The sequence below is a fragment of the Schistocerca piceifrons genome, chromosome 8 (genome assembly GCF_021461385.2).
Source record: "Schistocerca piceifrons isolate TAMUIC-IGC-003096 chromosome 8, iqSchPice1.1, whole genome shotgun sequence".
Classification (NCBI taxonomy): Eukaryota; Metazoa; Arthropoda; class Insecta; order Orthoptera; family Acrididae; genus Schistocerca; species Schistocerca piceifrons.
Genome location: NC_060145.1, coordinates 345,442,325 through 345,457,674, shown reverse-complemented (window position 1 = coordinate 345,457,674; position 15,350 = coordinate 345,442,325). Strand labels below are relative to the sequence as shown.

The window sequence follows — 15,350 nt, the reverse complement described above, 5'->3', positions numbered from 1 at the left end:
TAGCGAGAATTCGACTGCTTTAGTATAATTAACCACTAGTTTCAACAATATTATAGAAAGGATAGATTGCTATTCACTATATAGAGGAGACATTGAGTCACAGACAGATAAAATGAAATAGACTGCTACTTGTTACTCAGTCCTTAAAGACATACAGACTGATAGCTGAATAATACCTACCAATCTTTTTCATTAACCTGTCTGTCATATAACGCCTCCTCTATGTGGTGAGTAGCACTCTGTTCTTATATTGTTAGCACCCCATACTGGGCTTTCCATTGTTTGATGTACTGACCTGGTCTCCAGAATATCGAATGGACTTGTACCACCACATTCCCACAACAGTGGGCAGAGCAACCATGAAAACAAGAGCATATAATCCAAGAACCTACAATGAAAAACATTTCTTGAAGTAAAAACAAAATTCATAATATGAAATACTATTTACAATTGTTACAAAAGAATTGGAAAATTCATAATATCAGCTGATAGACAACAGCAATACAACAAAGCTAAATTTCATACACATTCTGAATAGTTATAATCATCCTTTAGTTAAAACTAAACTTGACTGTTTACACTACACTGCATTTTGGGGAAAAAACAGAAACAGCTACAGATACATAGTTGACATTCTAAAATGTTTCACATAGACTGAGAAACACAAAAGGAAATGAAAGCTATATGTAGATGACTTGGTGAAATGCCAAAGGCAGTGTTCCTCGAGGCCTATAGCCCTCTAACTCCTGGAATCATGGTGTGGCTCCTATTTGACATGACAGTGGAAATGATTTGGTAACTGTTGAAGGCATGTTATATGATGAAGTTTTATAAATATCAGACTGATGCTTCATGGTATAACACTTTCAATTTTCATCATAAGATGAAACAGGCTAAGTATTTCTTCAGATCATTTGATCCACAGTACTCGACTATTCACATGTTGGAGTCCACTCAGACCTAGTTATTTTAATTAATATATACCCTCTACATCTACTAAACTAAGTTAACTAAACTCTTCCCGAACATGCCATGAAGGCCCAATGGTACCAACCATCCGCCGCATCATCCTCCGCCCACAGGCATCACTGGATGTGTATATAGAGGGGCATGTGGGCAGCACACTGCTCTCCAGGCCGTATGTCAGTTTACGAGACCAGAATCACTACTTATCAATCAAGTAGCTCCTCATTTTCCTCACAAGGGCTGAGTGCACACTGACACTCCACATCTACGAAGCACAAATTGCTATTCATTCGACACCCAAATTAAACCTTTGTCGTTATTGGTCATTTGCCTTAGTTGTTGAAATCACACAGCTGTCAGTTCATTCACACTCCAGAATCTGGTAAATATGGCTAGAAAACTACAATATGTTTCAAAAATCCAAACTATCCGAATGACTGAAGATAGAAACTTGGGGTAAATTTTTAACTTCTGCACAGAACTACAACCTTTTCAATTTCAAAAGAATCACTTGATTTTACGAAGGTATATCTTCTACATGCATGCACATTAACCATTGTGGTATTTTTTTTTTTAAATTTAAGAGCAAAGTTCTCGTTCATCTTTCACAAATATTCAATGCGCTCTCCATTGGGTGCACAACAAACACCCAAACGATAATCAAACTGCTCCCATACTTTTGCAAGTATGTATGGCACTACAGCATCCAAATATGTTGCTATGTGACATCACAATTCACCCAAGTTTTCTGAAAGGGATACACCATAGACAGAGATGGCAATGCTATATATAATGAGGCAATGTTACTGGTAATGGCTGCCAGATGTCCTTTCTGATACCAACATACCCCCTGGGACACACTCTTATGAACTCAATCTGTCTGCGTCTTGAGTAAACCTATGTTCAACTATGAGAATATTTTGTTAATGTTTGTGTAGCATGCATCTAAGGCAGAAAATGGATAATAGCCCAATATTCACCTATCCTGATGTGGGAAACTGCCTAAAAAAACATGCAGGCTGGCCGGCTCTCCAGCCATCATCGTTAATCTATGAGGCAGAATCAATCTGGAACAGTCCCACCTCCCCAAATCCAGTAAGTGGTCTGTTAACACACTCAGCTATCCAGGTGAGGCAAATTTCTAGTTTCGATGTCTAAGTTAAAATTCAGTCCAAGTGTCTATCTTCATTCATGCACAACATAAGAGTCCTGTAAAATTAAATGACTCTTTTGACAAACCCTGTGTTCTAATTAACAATATTTTATTTGCTTTATTAATTTTTAGAAGATAATTTAATGTTATATATATTGTGTTTATTTGCATACCCAAACAGAGTTCTCTTTCTCAACGATCCATGATGGAAGTGCGATGCCAAAGCTCATTGCACCAGGGCCATCAGGGTTCCCATACTTCTCCCAGTTACGCCGTGCCTCCTCATCAGTCAGAGCCTGATATGCTGTAATTAATTTCAATGAACTTTACTAACAAAAAGTGAGATAAATTAATCATTGCTTTACTCCCTTGACTAGATGCATACCTTTAGTCAATTTCATGAATGCTTTCTCATTTCCTGTTTCCTTATCTGGATGCAGAATAAGTGACAGTTTACGGTATTGTTTACGGATATCAGCTTGTGATGCACCCTGTGAAAAATGAAATAAACAATTGTAAAAGTGTTACAACATAAAAGACTTGCTCATCACAATTAGAGGTGAACAATTCTCATTTGCACTGACAATAAAACCGTCATCCATTAGCTAAAATAAGAAATGAAAATTAAATAGAGGAGTCAAAGACAAGATCCACAATTACATATTTTGTAGATTCTGTTGTGTATCCTCTTAACAGCCACATGCAATGTAATTTAGATTATAAAATTGATTAACATTGATAGCTACCAAGCAGGAAAATGAGTTACATATAACTTCCAAAAAGTTGCACGTAGCTACAAGCTCTCAGAATCAATAGAAAACATAACATTCATTTAAAACCTGCTCTGTTTGTGATTCAAGCAATGATTCCGCTACAAACTGTGAATAATTAATGGAATGGTAATGAACACCTTTATATAATGTACAATAAAAGGCAAAGACACACAAGATCAAACAAAAGAACGGCAATCAAATTTCCTTTCAAGCCATTTTTTGCATAGCAAACAACTGAGAAAACAATGCGGTATCACATTAATACAGTTATGTAATAGAACAAAAAGCATTGTACTCCTGGAAGGAAGATAAAACTCACATGTGTATACAAGCTACTCTCATTGTTCTTCAAAGGGAATAACTACAGAATTTTTCTGCCAGAGTTGTCTCATTATGCATTTCACCAGGTCCCCCCAAATTTTTGTAGCTATTCACAAACCTAAAAACCCATGTCAAAATGAAAACTGTTACTTTAGTGATATAATGGCAACACGGAAGAAGAAGAAGAAGAAGAAGAAGATGATGATATTGATGACGAAAACAAGGTGGTGCTGCTTTTGATAGTGAAAAATGTTATTTAACTGAGATAATATGTAACACAAAATAAACAGTAACACCAGGAGAAAAGTTTAAGTAGCGATCAACAAGTTTCTGTTTGATGGCTGTACAGTCCAGAATCAGTATGCCAATCAGACAAAATACCTTGAGCGTAGAGGCAACCATCCCACCGGCACACCAGGTTGAAGCCACCTATTTCGTAAAATGTCATGTCCTGCCTGCTGCTTGATGAAGTCCGTAACTGCCTGCTGCACATCCTTGTACAACAGGAATCATTGGCCCATCAAGGCCTTTTTGGAGGCACCAAAGGTGTGATAGTCGCAGGGGACAGAACAGTATTATAGGGAAGATGCTCTATTATCTCCCATTTTTGTGTAATAGATGAGGCTGGCTTTCCAGATCAACTAAAATCTTGTGTCGAATCACAAACAGCATGGAATTTCTCTCACCATTCCACATTTTCAACAGATATTTGCCCCATACACATTCTTCACTCTCCAGTGGATGTCTTCCAGTGTATATCCTCAGCCAAGGCAAGAACAACAACAGGTTGCTCCTGTTTGGACGCATCTGGTAATAATATTGCTGTAGTTCAGGTTTCCATATTTACCGCACGAAAGTTGGAAAGACACATACCCCTAACCAATCCAATTTCTACATGTCGGTGCTTGTATACCCACATCAGAGACGCAGTATAGTGCACATAAGATGCAGCAAGGCCCACAAATGGAAACTTTTTGAGTGCCCTTTATCTTTGAAGCTGAATTGATATTGTATTGTCAAACATATGCCTCCCATATAGATGATACTAAATTTACATATTATATGCATTCCAATCTTGCAAAAATATCTGTCATGCTCATTACATCATTGGAACGTATTACCTAGCAAAACTTTATGTCAACATTGCGCTTAGTGGCAGCCTTATGTAATTTATAGTAATGATTTTTTTTTTTTTTTCAGGAGACTTTGAGGAAGCAACTGATTGGAGAGACATGTTTCAGCTGGCCACATGGAATGGCTGTGTTACATTTGTTTTTGCATCTTAATTCTCTACATCCTAAAATGCCCTAAAATTCAGTTTACCATGTAGGGGGAGAAAAATGCGAAGTCACACTTTCTGGCTGTACGAATACATAGAAAAGAAAAAAAGAAGAGTCTTTGGGTCATGTAATTTCAGAGTCTTTGGGTCATGTAATTTCCCCAAAGCTCACATACCCTGACCTGTGTGTTCAAATAACTAGTGATTTCCATCCAAGGCAGCAAAGCATAGTTAAGTCATTTCAAATCTATAAGATTCACAGGGAGAGCTCAGCCACCTACAGAGTATTTGTAACCACAATGGCTGCTCTGAACAATAGATTCATCATGCATTTCAACCTGTAACTACGAAACAAAAACAGCAGACAGAAGAAAGAGATGGTCTCAAAACAATGATCATCTTGGCAGAGTTTTGGGGAGAAAAAAAAAAAAACATATAAATTAAATGTGTGTTGGCATTTGACATGCTTGAATGCTCTCCTGGGTTGAATGGGTCTCTGACAGCAAGGTTTTTACAATATTCTGTGCCAGCCCAGAAAGCTTACATTGATCAAACTTGTCACACTGCTATACATAAATATAACAAATACAAGCACCATACACAGTTAGGGCACATGGCAAAATCAGCAGTTGCTGGGTACTGTCTGATAAAGAGCACAGGAGACAGTGTAAACTACAAAAATACGACAACTCTCACTAATACTTCTTCTTTATGAAATGGTATTACAAAGAGGCTACTCATATCTAAATGAATTATAATTTAATCAACAGAGACACGGGATGCAACCTCAGCAGGGCTATATACTACCCTGCATTGGCTACCCTGGAATACCTGAGAAAGATTAAACAATGGAAACACCAGGTATGAATATCAACAACATAGGAAAAAACAGATTGCTACTTACCATAAAGAAGACATGTCAAGTTGCAGACAGGCACGATTAAAAGACACTCACATATAGCTTTTGGCCACAGCCTTCATCATTAAGGACACACACACACACACACACACACACACACACATACACAAGCCAGCACACCTCATGCACATACCACCACTGACTCCAGTATCTCAGGCCGGAATGCACCATCACTTGGGATGCAAGCACTAATCTGGAGGGGTGAGGAAGAGGAAGAGGAAGAGGAAGGGGTAGGGGTAGGGGTAGGGGTAGGGGTAGGGGTAGGGGTAGGGGTAGGGGTAGGGGTAGGGGTAGGGGTAGGGGGAAGTAGTGTATGGGTGGGGAGAGAGATGAACGATATCTAGTGGCACGTCCTGGGACTAGTCTGCCAACAGGCACAGTGTCAAGAGATTGAGGGACACAGATGCAGGGGAAAGAAGGAACAAAAATTGAGAGAAGTGGGGAAAGATGCGTTGCCAGAAGGCTGCAAATATACAGGGTGGGAGACGAGAATAGGGAGATGATAGGACAGGGGGCGAAAACTGTTGGGTGATATGTTACAGTAGGTAAAGGCCAGGATAATTACGGGAGCAAGAATGTATTGCAAGGAAAACTCTCATCTGCGCAGTTTAAAAAAGCTGGTGGTGAAGGGGAGGATCCAGATGGCTCAGGTAGTGAAGCAGCCATTGAAATCAAGTATGTTATGTTCAGTTGCATGTTGTACCACAGGGTGGTCTACTTTGCTCTTGATCACAGGTTGGCGGTGGCCGTTAATCCTGGTGAACAGTTGGCTGGTAGTCATACCAATATAAAAAGCTGTGCAATGATTACAGCAAAGCTGATAAATGACGACTGCTTTCACAGGTGACCCAGCACCTGATGGGGTATGGCAAACCTGTGACAGGACTGGAATAGGAAGTGCTGGGTGGGTGGATTCGGCACGTTTAGCCACCTGTGGCTTCCATGGGGATATGATCCTTGTGGGAAGGGGTTGGGACAGAGAGTGGCATAGGGATGGACTAGGGTGTTGTGGAGGTTGGGTGGGTGACGGAACACCACTTTAGAAGGGGTGGAAAGTATCTCAGGTAGGATGTCCCTCATTTAAGGGCACAATGATAGGCAATCAAAGCCCTGTTGAAGGATGTGGTTCAGTTGTTCCAGTATGAGGTGGTACTGGGTGACGAAGGGGACACTCCTTTATAGTTGGTTTTTGGGAGTGGTGGGAGGATTGGGGTTATGAGGGGAAATGACATGGGAGATCTGTTTGCGGTCTAGGTCTGGGGATAGCACCAGTCTGTAAAGGCCTTTGTGAAACCCTCAGCATACTGAGCAAGGGATTTTGTCACTGCAGACACACTGTCCTCACGTAACCAGGCTATATGGGAAGTATTTTTTGGTGTGAAAGGGATGACAGCTGTCAAAATGCATGTGCTGTTAGTGGTTGGTGGGTTTAATGTAGACAAGGGTGAGGATGGAGCCACCAGAGAGGAGGTGGTCAACATCTAAGAAGATGGCATCTACACTTAAGAGGATCACATGAAGCAAATGGGAGAGAAATTGTTGAGGTTGTGAAGGAATGAAGATAGGGTGTCTTGGCCCTGTGTCCAGATCATGAAGATATCATCAATGAACTTAAACTAGGCTAGAGGTTTGGTGTTTTGGAAGGCTAGGAAGGTCTTCTTTAGATGGCCCATAATGAGGTCAGCATAGGAGTGCGTCATGCGTCTGACCGTGGCTGCACCGTGGCTTTGTTTAATACCTTCCCTTCAAATGAGAAGTAGTTGTGGGTTATGATAAACTTAGTATGGTGTGTGAGGAATGATGTAGTGGGTTTGGAGTCTGAGGATGTTGGGAAGGGTAATGTTTAATAGTGGTAAGACCATGGGCATCAGGGATGATGATGACGATGATGATGATGGTTTGTGGTTCATTCTCACATTGAAGTCATCAGCACCTGTACAAGTTCCCAATCTTTCCAGTTCCAATCTCGCTACTTTCCAAATGATGGTGAGGACAACATAAACAACCATTCCCCAGGTGCAGAAAATCCCCAATCCTTCTGGGAATAGAACCCGGGACCCCGTGATCCACAGGTAGCAACACTAGCCACTAGACCATGAGCTGCAGACTCAGCGATGTTGGTGTATAGTCTTGTGTTCCTAGATGTTGACCATGTGTGTGACTGTCTTTTAATTGTGTTTGCGTGCAACTTGATGAGTCTTCTTTACTATAAATAGCAATCTGTCTTTTCCTACATTGTTTAACTCCTGTACACCTATGTTCTGTCACAACAGTTGCAGCCTTGCTGCAGACATCCACAAACAGTCAATATAACTATTCAAGGTTGATAAGAATATGTCTTGTATGTATATTGCACAGCTCCAATAGCATTCAATGAAATATTTAAGACCTGTACTGACATTTATTGCACTGGGAAAGACTTACACAGCACATATACATGAAGATCAGAAGTTAAAAATTTCTGTTCTTTTTCTATAACTATCTACAACTTAACAGTTTGTCGAGGGCTGGCCAGCCGCGGTGGTCTAGCGGTTCTAGGCGCTCGGTTCGGAACCGCGAGACTGCTACGGTCGCAGGTTCGAATCCTGCCTCGGGCATGGATGTGTGTGATGTCCTTAGGTTAGTTAGGTTTAAGTAGTTCTAAGTTCTAGGGGACTGATGACCACAGATGTTAACTCCCATAGTGCTCAGAGCCATTTTTTTTGTCGAGGGCTGTTCTTGTGCTTCTGTTACTTTTAATTATTGTCCTTTCCCTTTTTTTCTTACAAGAGCAAATTTTCTTTCTCACCACGAAAATGCTTCTAACTTGCAACATTCTGACACAAGTTGATCATTTCATACAACCTTTTAACTCAACTTAATTTTCATCGCATCTTCTCCACAAAATTTTTCTTTCAGTTGTACCCAGAAGATTTCATAATTACTATTTTTGTTATCCAAATGTTATCTCTCTCACTTTTCTGTAAGCTCCCAGAATCAATAGAAAATATAACACCAATTTACAATCTGCTCTATTTGTAATTCAAGCAATGCTTCTGCTATATTTGTCATTCAAGCAATACTACTACTACTACTACAAGCTGCGAAGTTGCACAAGGGTTGGGTTGCCACAAGTTTCCTCAAGTGAAATTTTCTGATATTTCCCTGATTTCCAGACAAGTTTTAGCATTCTTCACTGACAAATTTTGAGATGTCAAAAAATGTAAGGACTTCTGTATTTCTCCTCGTGTGAGCAAAAATCTTAAGTACTAACATCAACATCTTTTGCAGTGAACTGTTCTTAGATGGAGAGAGCAAGTCAAATGGTTTGTGTGTTTCATTAAGACCACTATTGTTATTTTATTTCAATAAAACGAAATACATTTGGTGACAAAAATACACTTTTCCTTGTAGTCGTATGACAGATTTAAAATACCTTCCCTGTTTTCAGAAATAACCTCAGAAAAAAGTAGGCCTCTTGAAAGAAGTGTATAAGGCAGGGAAGAGTTGTGTAAACCAACACTATAGGTGACTACCAGTAAAATAATGATTCTACTATGTTCGTTATTGTCAGACATTATCCACAGTGTTATGTCTATTATTTTACAGGTATTGTGTGACTTTTCTTTTGAGAAGTATATGAGTACACAGTGTACAAACCGCCAGCGACTGCCACAATTTTCTTCTTATTATCGTCCATACTTTCTAATATATAAACTACTTTCGAAGTGCCAAAATGATCTACAATAAATAAAATGTCTATAAAACATAGCGCTGTACAATGTACTCGTGGTGAGACAGTAGCAATTACTGCAATCCACCCACCATGGCCTCTGGCCTGCTGAGGACCACCACTGTCCTGGGTCCACGGATAAATCACAAAAATCCGCCGCATTATGCCACACACAGACAGACCTGGCCTGTGAACAAATTGGAGAGACTAGATTAGATTGGCAGGGCCTGCACATTAGTGGCAAACGACAGGCTTCAGATCGGCAGGCCCAATCTGTTAGAGGTACCCGCAGATATGGCCTGCAGTTTTGGCCTGTCATGGAAATCCACTCATGTGGCCAACTATTCAGTGTGTCACAGACACTACGTTAATGAAATGAAATCGTGATGATCAATCCATGTAACAGATAATTTGTCCAAATACTTTGAGAATCAATACTAATGAGGATAGGTAGTAACTCACTGTAAAGATGATCAATGACCTGCAGGCAGGCACATAGAAAAGACAATCACACTCTCAGAAATACATTTTTGGCCACAGCCTTTATCAGAAAATGAGAGCTCACACATTCACACAATCACTCAGACACAACTCATTGACACATGACCGCTTTCTCCGGCTGCTGTGTCAACAATCTCTTAGAATCAGATCCAAATAACCAACACCTCATGCCCCCCTTCCTCTTGTTGGCAGCTGCTAGGCTAGTGGCAAATAGTGGTGGCAGCACTGAGCTGTAAGCTGAGGGAAGTGGTAGGAATAAGGGAGTAGGGAAGTGGTGCACATACTCAGCTCCACTCCGCCCAGCCAGTGATGCTGCATGACGTCTCAATTAACAAACAGTTTCATCTACTGGGACAAAAAACAAAAATTTTCCAGTTTTATTTTTTCAAATTTCCCTGACACATTTGAAATTCCCTGATTTCCAGAACTTGTGGCAACCCTGTACACTCTTATAGATCTTGTTCTGTTCTTACCAATAATAATTAATTCTGCTATTTCTCTTTTAAAAAGAGGCTTTGTGCATACACCAGCAAACATGAGAGTTAAATTGTAAAAAGTTCATGCTGGAATGGAACAGGAATTCATCCATACAACAATGCTAGAACATACTTGTCAGAGTACTTACCAGAGGTATTCCAAGGATCTCATATGGATCAAAATTTGCATATTCATAATCAAACTGGGAAACTTTGTATGCCAAGAGTGCTAATATCAACCATCCAGATATAATAAGAAGTTTCCTGGAATATAAATGTCATAATAAAATGTTAGGCCAAATACTTACACACACACACACACACACACACACACACACACACACACACAAGAGGGAAACAACCTATCCGAACTCCGGAGATGGGAACTTGCTCTTCAATATATCCTCTCTTCCCGTTATCCACCAGGCCTCAATCTCCGCTAATTTCAAGTTGCCGCCACTCATACCTCACCTGACATTCAACAACATCTTTGCCTCTGCACTTCCGCCTCGACTGACATCTCTGCCCAAACTCTTTGTCTTTAAACATGTCTGCTTGTGTCTGTATATGTGTGGATGGATATGTGTGTGTGTGTGTGTGTGTGTGTGTGTGTGTGTGTGTGTGTGTGTGCGAGTGTATACCCGTCCTTTTTTCCCCCTAAGGTAAGTCTTTCCGCTCCCGGGATTGGAATGACTCCTTACCCTCTCCCTTAAAACCCACTTCCTTTCGTCTTTCCCTCTCCTTCCCTCTTTCCTGATGAGGCAACAGTTTGTTGCGAAAGCTCGAATTGTGTGTGTATGTGCAGCTGCCACCCATTCCACATCAAACGGTCCCTTCCCTACAGCCTAGGTCTTTGTGGCAAACGAATCTGCTCCAGTCCAGAATCCCTGAAGCATTACACCAACAACCTAACAACAGCTTTCGCATCCCGCACCTACCCTCCCGACCTGGTACAGAAGCAAATAACCAGAGCCACTTCCTCATCCTCTCAAACCCAGAACCTCCCACAGAGGAACCACAAAAGTGCCCTACTTGTGACAGGATACTTTCCGGGACTGGATCAGATTCTGAATGTGGCTCTCCAGCAGGAATACGACTTCCTCAAATCCTGCCCTGAAATGAGATCCATCCTTCATGAAATCCTCCCCACTCCACCAAGAGTGTCTTTCCGCCGTCCACCTAACCTTCGTAACCTGTTAGTTCATCCCTATGAAATCCCCAAACCACCTTCCCTACCTTCTGGCTCCTACCCTTGTAACCGCCCCCGGTGTAAAACCTGTCCCATGCACCCTCCCACCACCACCACCACCTACTCCAGTCCTGTAACCTGGAAGGTGTACACGATCAAAGGCAGAGCCACATGTGAAAGCACCCACGTGATCTACCAACTGACCTGCCTACACTGTGACGCATTCTATGTGGGAATGACCAGCAACAAACTGTCCATTCGCATGAATGGACACAGGCAGACAGTGTTTGTTGGTAATGAGGATCACCCTGTGGCTAAACATGCCTTGGTGCACGGCCAGCACATCTTGGCACAGTGTTACACCGTCCGGGTTATCTGGATACTTCCCACTAACACCAACCTATCCGAACTCCGGAGATGGGAACTTGCTCTTCAATACATCCTCTCTTCCCGTTATCCACCAGGCATCAATCTCCGCTAATTTCAAGTTGCCGCCACTCATACCTCACCTGTCATTCAACAACATCTTTGCCTCTGCACTTCCGCCTCGACTGACATCTCTGCCCAAACTCTTTGTCTTTAAATAAGTCTGCTTGTGTCTGTATATGTGTGGATGGATATGTGTGTGTGTGCGAGTGTATACCCGTTCTTTTTTCCCCCTAAGGTAAGTCTTTCCGCTCCCGGGATTGGAATGACTCCTTACCCTCTCCCTTAAAACCCACATCCTTTCGTCTTTCCCTCTCCTTCCCTCTTTGCTGGTGGGGCGGCGGTTTGTTGCGAAGGCTTTAATTTTGTGTGTATGTTTGTGTTTGTTTGTGTGTCTGTCGACCTGCCAGCGCTTTCATTTGGTAGGTCACTACATCTTTGTTTTTAGATATATTTTTCCTACGTGGAAAGATGAGGTGACTTACCGAACGAAAGTGCTGGCAGGTCGATAGACACACAAACAAACACAAACATACACACAAAATTCAAGCTTTCGCAACAAACTGTTGCCTCATCAGGAAAGAGGGAAGGAGAGGGGAAGACGAAAGGAAGTGGGTTTTAAGGGAGAGGGTAAGGAGTCATTCCAATCCCGGGAGCGGAAAGACTTACCTTAGGGGGAAAAAAGGACAGGTATTCACTCGCACACACGCACATATCCATACACACATACAGACACAAGCAGACATATTTAAAGACCAAATATGTCTGCTTGTGTCTGTATGTGTGGATGGATATGTGCGTGTGTGCGAGTGAATACCTGTCCTTTTTTCCCCCTAAGGTAAGTCTTTCCGCTCCCGGGATTGGAATGACTCCTTACCCTCTCCCTTAAAACCCACTTCCTTTCGTCTTCCCCTCTCCTTCCCTCTTTCCTGATGAGGCAACAGTTTGTTGCGAAAGCTTGAATTTTGTGTGTATGTTTGTGTTTGTTTGTGTGTCTATCGACCTGCCAGCGCTTTCGTTCGGTAAGTCACCTCATCTTTGTTTTTATATATAATTTTTCCCACGTGGAATGTTTCCTTCTATTTTTATATATATATATATAAAAACAAAGATGATGTGACTTGCCGGGCGGGAGCGCTGGCACGTCGATAGACGCACAAACATACACACGGGATTCGGGCTTTCGCGACAAACTGTTGCCTCATCGGGGGGGATGTGGGTTTTATTTTCCCTCTTCCCTGATGAGGCAACAGTTTGTTGCGAAAGCTTGAATTTTGTGTGTATGTTTGTGTGTCTGTCGACCTGCCAGCACTTTCATTTGGTAAGTCACTATATATATATATCATTATAATGGAAGGAAACATTCCACGTGGGAAAAATTATATATAATATATATATATATATATATAATTTATATATATCTAAAAAGAAAGATGATGAAACTTACCAAACAAAAGCGCTGGCAGGTCGATAGACACACAAACAAACACAAACATACACACAAAATTCTAGCTTTCGCAACCAATGGTTGCCTCGTCAGGAAAGAGGGAAGGAGAAGGAAAGACAAAAGGATATGGGTTTTAAGGGAGAGGGTAAGGAGTCATTCCAATCCCGGGAGCGGAAAGACTTACCTTAGGGGGAAAAAAGGACAGGTATACACTCGCACACACACACATATCCATCCACACATACACAGACATTTGTAAAGGCAAAGAGTTTGGGCAGAGATGTCAGTCGGGGCGGATGTACAGAGGCAAAGATGAAGTTGAAAGACAGGTGAGGTATGAGCGACGGCAAATTGAAATTAGAAATTAGCGGAGATTGAGGCCTGGCGGATAGCGAGAAGAAAGGATATGCTGAAGGGCAAGTTCCCATCTCCGGAGTTCTGACAGGTTGGTGTTAGTGGGAAGTATCCAGATAACCCGGACAGTGTAACACTGTGCCAAGATGTGCTGGCCGTGCACCAAGGCATGTTTAGCCACAGGGTGATCCTCATTACCAACAAACACTGTCTGCCTGTGTCCATTCATGCGAATGGACAGTTTGTTGCTGGTCATTCCCACATAGAACGCTTCACAGTGTAGGCAGGTCAGTTGGTAAATCACGTGGGTGCTTTCACACGTGGCTCTGCCTTTGATCGTGTACACCTTCCGGGTTACAGGACTGGAATAGGTGGTGGTGGGAGGGTGCATGGGACAGGTTTTACACCGGGGGGCGGTTACAGGGGTAGGAGCCAGAGGGTAGGGAAGGTGGTTTGGGGATAACCTTCGCAACCTCTTAGTTCATCCCTATGAAATCCCCAAACCACCTTCCCTACCCTCTGGCTCCTACCCCTGTAACCGCCCCCGGTGTAAAACCTGTCCCATGCACCCTCCCACCACCACCTATTCCAGTCCTGTAACCCGGAAGGTGTACACGATCAAAGGCAGAGCCACGTGTGAAAGCACCCACGTGATTTACCAACTGACCTGCCTACACTGTGAAGCGTTCTATGTGGGAATGACCAGCAACAAACTGTCCATTCGCATGAATGGACACAGGCAGACAGTGTTTGTTGGTAATGAGGATCACCCTGTGGCTAAACATGCCTTGGTGCACGGCCAGCACATCTTGGCACAGTGTTACGCTGTCCGGGTTATCTGGATACTTCCCACTAACACCAACCTGTCAGAACTCCGGAGATGGGAACTTGCCCTTCAGCATATCCTTTCTTCTCGCTATCCGCCAGGCCTCAATCTCCGCTAATTTCTAATTTCAATTTGCCGTCGCTCATACCTCACCTGTCTTTCAACTTCATCTTTGCCTCTGTACATCCGCCCCGACTGACATCTCTGCCCAAACTCTTTGCCTTTACAAATGTCTGTGTATGTGTGGATGGATATGTGTGTGTGTGTGCGCGAGTGTATACCTGTCCTTTTTTCCCCCTAAGGTAAGTCTTTCCGCTCCCGGGATTGGAATGACTCCTTACCCTCTCCCTTAAAACCCATATCCTTTTGTCTTTCCTTCTCCTTCCCTCTTTCCTGACGAGGCAACCATTGGTTGCGAAAGCTAGAATTTTGTGTGTATGTTTGTGTTTGTTTGTGTGTCTATCGACCTGCCAGCGCTTTTGTTTGGTAAGTTTCATCATCTTTCTTTTTAGATATATTTTTCCCACGTGGAATGTTTCCCTCTATTTTTATATATATATATATATATATATATATATATATATATATATATATATATATTTTTTTTTTTTTTTGTGCATTATCTGTTTCTCTGCTTCCAAGGCAGCTGAATTCCTTCATTCACCTACTTTGTGGGACCAAGTTTTGATTTTAAGGTAATATCTGTTCTCATTTCTGCTACTACTCATTACTTTCATAAGTCTTTCGTGCACTTTCAATAGGCAGTGTGCACTGCAGGAGGGGAAGCCATATGGAAAAATTGGAAACATGCTAATCAGTTCAACTTCAGACCACTTGAGGTGCTAGGAGGGTCAATAAAGCCATCTAATTGGGGCCTACACAACTGTCCAATGAAAGCAGACCAAAGGTAGATGGTTCAATCACATCATATTTGCTACTGTAAATTATAATTGGTTATTTTTTCATAAGATTTTTACAGTTTAATTTCATAGCCTTCATCACAAAACT

General features: G+C 42.0%; 1 protein-coding gene across 1 annotated transcript in view; it reads right to left on the bottom strand.

The window, feature by feature from the left end:
• LOC124711703 (translocation protein SEC63 homolog) overlaps positions 1-15,350 on the bottom strand; it is a 178,484-nt gene that overhangs the window by 118,590 nt on the left and 44,544 nt on the right. The window contains exons 3-6 of the mRNA XM_047241905.1: positions 10,250-10,364; positions 2,505-2,610; positions 2,293-2,423; positions 296-388 (exon numbers count right to left, since the gene is read on the bottom strand). Of these exons, the coding sequence (XP_047097861.1) occupies positions 296-388; positions 2,293-2,423; positions 2,505-2,610; positions 10,250-10,364 (445 nt within the window). The remainder of the gene's footprint in view (positions 1-295; positions 389-2,292; positions 2,424-2,504; positions 2,611-10,249; positions 10,365-15,350) is intronic.